The 7,500-nt window shown below is 33.5% G+C and overlaps 1 protein-coding gene across 2 annotated transcripts in view; it reads left to right on the top strand.

Annotated features, from left to right (window-relative positions):
* Positions 1–7,500, top strand: part of mbd2 (methyl-CpG binding domain protein 2) — a 51,300-nt gene that overhangs the window by 12,927 nt on the left and 30,873 nt on the right. For both annotated transcript variants that reach the window (XR_015489977.1, NM_212768.2), the window contains 2 exon segments: positions 2,755–2,914; positions 4,542–4,679. Coding sequence is in view for 1 of the 2 variants with exons in the window: in NM_212768.2 (NP_997933.2) it covers positions 2,755–2,914; positions 4,542–4,679 (298 nt within the window). In the remaining variant the exon portion in view is untranslated.

Raw genomic sequence — 7,500 nt, 5'->3', positions numbered from 1 at the left:
GTACGCTGATGGAAAACTGTGGTAAAATCCTAAATCTGCATAAACAAATCATGTTTACAGTGGGAAAGAGACACACACACACACACACACAAACACACACACACACATACACACACACACAGACCTTCTCATGCTCTGACATGCAGAAGTGAACAGCACAGGATTTTGCACTCGCCACAGGAGCTCCAGCGTAATGCATCTGCTGTTTCAGCATGGTTATATACAGTATGTTCACAGTATGTTGAAGCTGTTATATTTTCTAAAACCAGAGTGTTGATCAGAGAAACTCTATTTTGATGATCCATGTGCAAAGCGCAGGGCACAAACGCACTCGGGGTGTGTCAGAATCCACTTTTGCTAATTTAAGGATGGGAAAATCCGCTTTGCGCCGTGGCACATGGTTTAACAGGGTTGAGCTTATTCTCTTAATGAGTTATAGGTGTGTTTTGAGAATAAACCAATCAGAGTCTCATCTCACATTCCCTTTAAGAGCCAGTTGCGTTACACCATAGCGCATTTGCTGTTTACATGACGTAAAGTAAGTGTAAGTGGAAAAGCTGAGCATTTCACTAGCAAGAAAACAGTTAAAGGGCCATGAAACTCCCCGTTTCAGCAGGATGTTTTCACACCTCTAGTTTGGAAAAAGTCTGGAAAGTGGGTGTGTCTAGCTCTGTTTGGGTGGGAGTGTCGGGGGTGGGAAAATGGGCAGGGTTTGAATAAAAATGGGAGTTGCCATTTGGGCACGCGCTGAGGACAGAGGAAATACAAACACAAACACACACGCAGGGGAGAAAGATGGTGTTTAATGAAGGTGAAATGTTTGATACCGCACATCGTATAAGAGAAAAAAGCCTCTGCATTTCTCTGTAAAATACGACGAAAATTCAACACGACGGTCGGCAAAAGTTTGCGTACAGTGTTCATGTGTTTACACACAGAGAGCAGCATTTACAGCAGATCTTTCAATATTGTAGTGATATTAATGCACTGTAAACTGAGTACCTTAGAAATCATCTTGACTAAGCTCTGTCTTTAAACACTGAAAGAGTACTGCTGACCATACCAACTATAACTTTGCCATCTGAACGAACAAAGAAAGGGCGCTGATCACACACACTTACCGAATCTGTAGACAGGATAATCCGCTCATACTGGAGCTGCGTCTTTATTAAGAGGAGACGAGCAGCAAATCCGGATCTCACCATTGATGAGAAATGCTCTCGAGTAAAAAATGTTCCAAACAAGCGTATTTCTGCCGCGCGTCACGTCTACGGATCCACACATGAGTCCTGCAGCGGTCTCATAGAGAGAAAATGAAAACCAAACCTTCACATGATAAAGCAACACTGGCGACACGTATCTCCAAACAATTCCTATTCTTTTCCCACAACCTTTGGCAACACGACGTGTGTCGTCTCTCTGCCGTCTGAACACTGTTTCAGGTACAGTCTAAGAGAGCTAGCATGCATATTAATGAAGTTGCAGCGCATACATAACGGAGCGCCCTGATTGGTTTGAACCAAGCCATACTCATGAATGAATGCAGCACACTCAGAGACGTAATACTGGACGCCCTGGTACAGACGTCCAGTCCACACGCTGGAATACACGCTAAGATCTCATGGCCGTGACGCAGCTTCAAAAATTCGTTTTTGAAAATTAACCAATTTTCACTTTTTAGTGAGATATATGTGTCCTAATAGTGTTTTTAGCAGTGTGGGACACATATACGACTGTCACGAGCCTTTAAACAGAGCATCTGCAGCGCCAGAATGAGAGATGAGCCTCCTCATAATCTACTTTCACTTTCACTCTCGTGGATAGGGAAACCTTTACACACAGACATCAATTAGCCTATACATAATTAATTTAGTTTGTTAAGCACAAAGATTTGCTTTAAAACTGTTTCTAAATTCAGTTCTAATCTCCAGCAAACAAATAAATGAACAATAATAATGACGCGTGCTCAAAAACCTGAGTTATATCCTAAAACACATGCTGCACCATATGGTCTGAAACCTGACAGGTGGACAAATCTAAGCTTGTTTTTAATAAAACAAATATAAATATGGATATAATAAATAATACTGCTAATAATAATAACATTATACAAAAGCAGATTGTTATGAACTGAAAAAGCCTCCCGAGATGAAGAAGGCATGAAGGCAGTGGTGTTTATATTTATGTCGGCTAGAAAATAATATGTTTTGTAATATTTGAATCCTTTATATTTATATCCTACATATATCCTTATTATATCCTATATATATCCTTAATATTTTAATTCTTCTTCATCTGTAAATATATTTGTGTATTGCTCTACATCTTGTGTGTATTAAGCAGTGTGTAAGCGAGGCGCAACTCTGGGCTGGACAATAGACCGGCTTTGTTCTGGTCTGTTGAAAAATCTATTATAGTTTCTCAAAATAGCAACGCTCCAGCAGTGCGCCTCAGAACACTAGAGCAGAACACCTATGGGCGCACATATGAGCGCAAATGCATTTGCTATTTAAACAGTGTGGTGCAACACATCAAAACGACTCTTGTGCCAAGCTGAAACTAGCAAACAACTATTTTGCCGGGTGTCTGATAGAGCCCAAAGTGTTTATGCCTCGATGTTTGATGTGTCAGTGCAGTAATGTGATGTAAACAGCTGTGGAAATGCCCCATATTCTATCACAACACCCTAGAGTGGATTATTTGTCTAAGATGGCGAGCGAGACTCCTCGTTGATGTTGATGTTTTTCTTTTCAGTCCCAAAGGGAAGAAGTTTCGCAGTAAGCCTCAGTTATCTCGATATCTGGGTAACACAGTGGATCTGGGATGTTTCGACTTCCGCACGGGGAAGATGATGCCCGGCAAGATGCAGAAGAGCAAACAGAGACTCCGCAACGACAATCTGAGCCAGAGTAAAGTATGTCACACTCACACACACACACACACACACACACACACACACACACACACACTGCGCAACACGCTTCATTAGTGAGTCTGTTAAAGGTGATGAGTGTTTATTTCATCTTTTAAGTTTTTATGTTACTATGGTGACCAAACCCTTACATTTGATTGCACTAAAGGACTGTCATGCCAGTCTTGTGCGTCTGTGTGTGTGTGTGTGTGTGTGTTTGAGTAAATGTTGTTTGGGTGTGAGAGAGTGTATATGCTTTGTTTGTTTGTTTGTTTGTTTGTTTGTTTGTGTGTGTGTGTGTGTGTGTGTGTGTGTTGTTTTTGTGTGTGTGTGTGTGTGAGTCTATTGTTTGTGTGACTGTGCATGTGCGTGATTTTTGTTTTTTTGTTTTTTAAATGTGTGTGCGCTTGCATGCTTTGTGTGTCTGTGTGTGTGTGTGTGTGTGTGTGTGTGTGTTTGTGTGTGTGTGTGTCTCTGTGTGTGTGTGTTTGAGTAAAAGTTGTTTGGGTGTGTGAGAGAGTGTATATGCTTTGTTTGTTTGTTTGTTTGTTTGTTTGTTTGTTTGTGTGTGTTGTTTTTTTGTGTGTGTGTGTGAGTCTATTGTTTGTGTGACTGTGCATGTGCGTGATTTTTGTTTTTTTGTTTTTTAAATGTGTGTGCGCTTGCATGCTTTGTGTGTCTGTGTGTGTTTGAGTAAAAGTTGTTTGGGTGTGTGAGAGTGTATATGCTTTGTTTGTTTGTGTGTGTGTGTGTGTGTGTGTGTGTGAGTCTATTGTTTGTGTGTCTGTGCATGTGCGTGATTTTTGGTTTTTTGGTTTTTAAATGTGTGTGCGCTTGCATGCTTTGTGTGTCTGTGTGTGTGTGTGTTTGAGTAAAAGTTGTTTGGGTGTGTGAGAGAGTGTATATGCTTTGTTTGTTTGTTAGTTTGTTTGTTTGTGTGTGTGTTCTTTTTGTGTGTGTGTGTGTGTGTGAGTCTATTGTTTGTGTGTCTGTGCATGTGCGTGGTTTTTGGTTTTGGTTTTAGAATGTGTGCGCGCTTGCATGCTTTGTGTGTTTGTGTGTGTTTGTGTGTGTGTGTGTGTGTGTGTGTGTGTTTTCTTAGTACATGAGTGTGTGTTTGTGTGCGTGTGTGTTTGTTTGTGCTTGTGAACATAAATAAATCATAATTTTGTAATAAACTGAACGAGTTTGGGAGTATCGGTATTAAAAACTTAACTAATTCTCAACTTTTACTGAAGGTTTACAATACAAACCTTATTACATCCACTAGTTTAATAAACAGTCTCTCATATAATAAAATCTCTACTAAAGGACAGAGAACAAGACTTTATAGACTGTATCATGAATAAATCATATGAGCACTTTCATATTAGTCAATAATATTACTGAAATTCATTTAAAAGCTGAATAAATACAGTTATTTACACACATTTACACTAGTAAATAAATTAGATGGGCTAAAGATCTGCATATTTCTCTGCACACAGATTCTGCGTGGGCCTAGCCATAAGTTAACCAGAGGGTTAAACTTAATTATCCAGTTTGCTTCCGCTGGAGTGTTTCCTCTGTGTCAAATGTGTTTTTCTGTCCATTTTATGTGTGTTAAATGTGTGTTTTGTGTGTGTTTCAGGGTAAGCCGGATCTGAACACAGCACTGCCCATCAGACAAACAGCCTCCATCTTCAAGCAGCCGGTCACTAAAGTGGTCAACCATCCCAACAACAAGGTCAAATCTGACCTGCAGAGGGCCACAGAGCAGCCACGACAGGTCAGACACACACACACACACACACACACACACACACACACACACACACACACACACACACATACACACACACACACACACACACACACACACACACACACACACACACACACACACACACACACACACACACACAAACACACACGATGCATATGATCATTTGTTATGACCATTAAGAGTGGACATATCATGGTCAGAAGCAGGCAATAGGGCACTTCATTATACGTTTCATACACACTCAAATTCCATGATTCACAATGTTGTAGATAAACCATAAAGCATTAAAGAAACGTTTTTATTAAAGAAAGATTTTAATTTATGAATCCAGAACGCTTCTCTTTGTAATAATGTTTTATTCAGATGACCTCCTCTACGTGACTCAAATTCTTATTTATTCTAGTTGTTTAGCGTCATGTCCCAAATCCATGGAGTGTCTTGCTGATGCTGAAGTTATGTCTTGTTGTCGTGTACTTGATTTATGCTCCTAATTCGCGACTGCAACTGACGTGATGACTCCCTATATGTGTTTCGGCCCGGGCATTTCACCGTATAGAGCGCATTACGAGTAGAGCAGGTAATGCAGGTTTTTATTGTAATATTTGTACCCGTTTCTGGATTCAGTAGTTGATTAGACTTTACTAGATTCTGACATGCGGCACAGTTTTTGCACAGAAAACAACCTTGTGTAAAAGAGGATTTCTTATTTCTTACTATATCTGAATTAATCATGACTAATAATTATGACCACAGGAGTTTTTGTATAAATATTTTTAAATATTATTTTTTAATCCAGCCAAACTGATAGAATACAATACAATACAATACAATTCAATACAATACAATACAATACAATACAATACAATACAATTCAATACAATACAATACAATACAATACAATACAATACAATTCAATACAATACAATACAATACAATACAATACAATACAATACAATACAATACAGTACAATACAATACAGTACAGTACAATACAATACAATAATATAATATAATATAATATAATATAATATAATATAATAAAATATAACATAATATAATATAATATAATAAAATATAATATAATAAAATATATAATATAATAAAATATAATATAATAAAATATATAATATAATATAATATAATATATAATATAATATAATATAATATAATATAATACAATATATAATATAATACAATATAATATAATAAAATATAATATAATAAAATATATAATATAATATATTATAATAAAATATAATATAATATAATATAATATAATATAATAAAATATAATATAATATAATATAATATAATATAATATAATGAAATAAATATAATATAATATAATATAATATGATATAATATAATATAATATAATATAATATAATATAATATAATATAATATAATATAATAATATAATATAATACAATATAACATAATAAAATATAATATAATAAAATGAAATAATATAAAATAATATAATATAATATAATATAATATAATATAATATAATATAATATAATATAATACAATATATAATATAATACAATATATAATATAATAAAATATAATAAAATAAAATATAATATAATATAATATAATATAATATAATATAATATAATAATATAATATAATATAATATAATATAATACAATATAATACAATAAAATGAATTGAAATAAAAAATATAATATATAATATAAAATAATATAATATAATACAATATAATATATAATACAATATAATAAAATAAAATAAAATATAATATAATATAATATAATATAATACAATATAATAATATAATATAATATAATATAATACAATATAATAATATAATATAATATAATATAATATAATATAATATAATATAATATAATATAATATAATATAATACAATATAATACAATAAAATGAATTGAAATAAAAAAAGTATAATATATAATATAAAATAATATAATATAATACAATATAATATATATTACAATATAATATAATAAAATAAAATATAATATAATATAATATAATATAATATAATATAATATAATACAATATAATATATAATACAATATAATAAAATAAAATATAATATAATAAAATAAAATAAAATATAATATAATATAATATAATATAATATAATATAATATAATATAATATAATATAATATAATATAATATAATATAATACAATATAATATAATATAATATAATATAATACAATATAATATAATATATTTCATTTATTCATTTTACTTCAGCTTAGTCCCTTTATTCATCAGGGGTCGCCACAGCGGAATGAACCGTCAACTATTCTAACATATGTTTTACACAGCAGATGCCTTTCCAGCTGCAACCCAGTTCTGGGAAACACCCATACACACTCATTCTCTCACACACTCATACACTACGGCCAGTGTAGTTGATCAGTTCCCCTATAGCACATGTGTTTGGACTGTGGGGGAAACCGGAGCACGCGGAGGAAACCCACACCAACACGAGGAGAACATGCAAACTCCACACAGAAACACCAACTGACCCAGCCGAGACTCGAACCAGATACCTTAATGCTCTGAGGCCACATTTTTAACCACTGAGCCACCGTGCTGCCATAATATAATATAGTGTAATCTAATATAATATATCCACAGCGGAATGAACCGCCAACTAATCCAGCATATGTTTTACGCAGCGGATGCCCTTCCAGCTGCAACAAAGTGCTGGGAAACACCCAAATCAATCCAGAATCATTTATTAATCATTTTAGAAAAACTGTAAATGTAAGTGTTTGTTTGTATGTGCATGCTTGTGTTTGTGCACATATGTGTGT

This window comes from Danio rerio, chromosome 5, assembly GCF_052040795.2.
Source record: "Danio rerio strain M-AB ecotype USA chromosome 5, GRCz13ab, whole genome shotgun sequence".
In the NCBI taxonomy this organism is placed as follows: Eukaryota; Metazoa; Chordata; class Actinopteri; order Cypriniformes; family Danionidae; genus Danio; species Danio rerio.
Note: the sequence above shows the minus strand (reverse complement) of the source record. Positions and strands in the feature narration are given on the sequence as shown.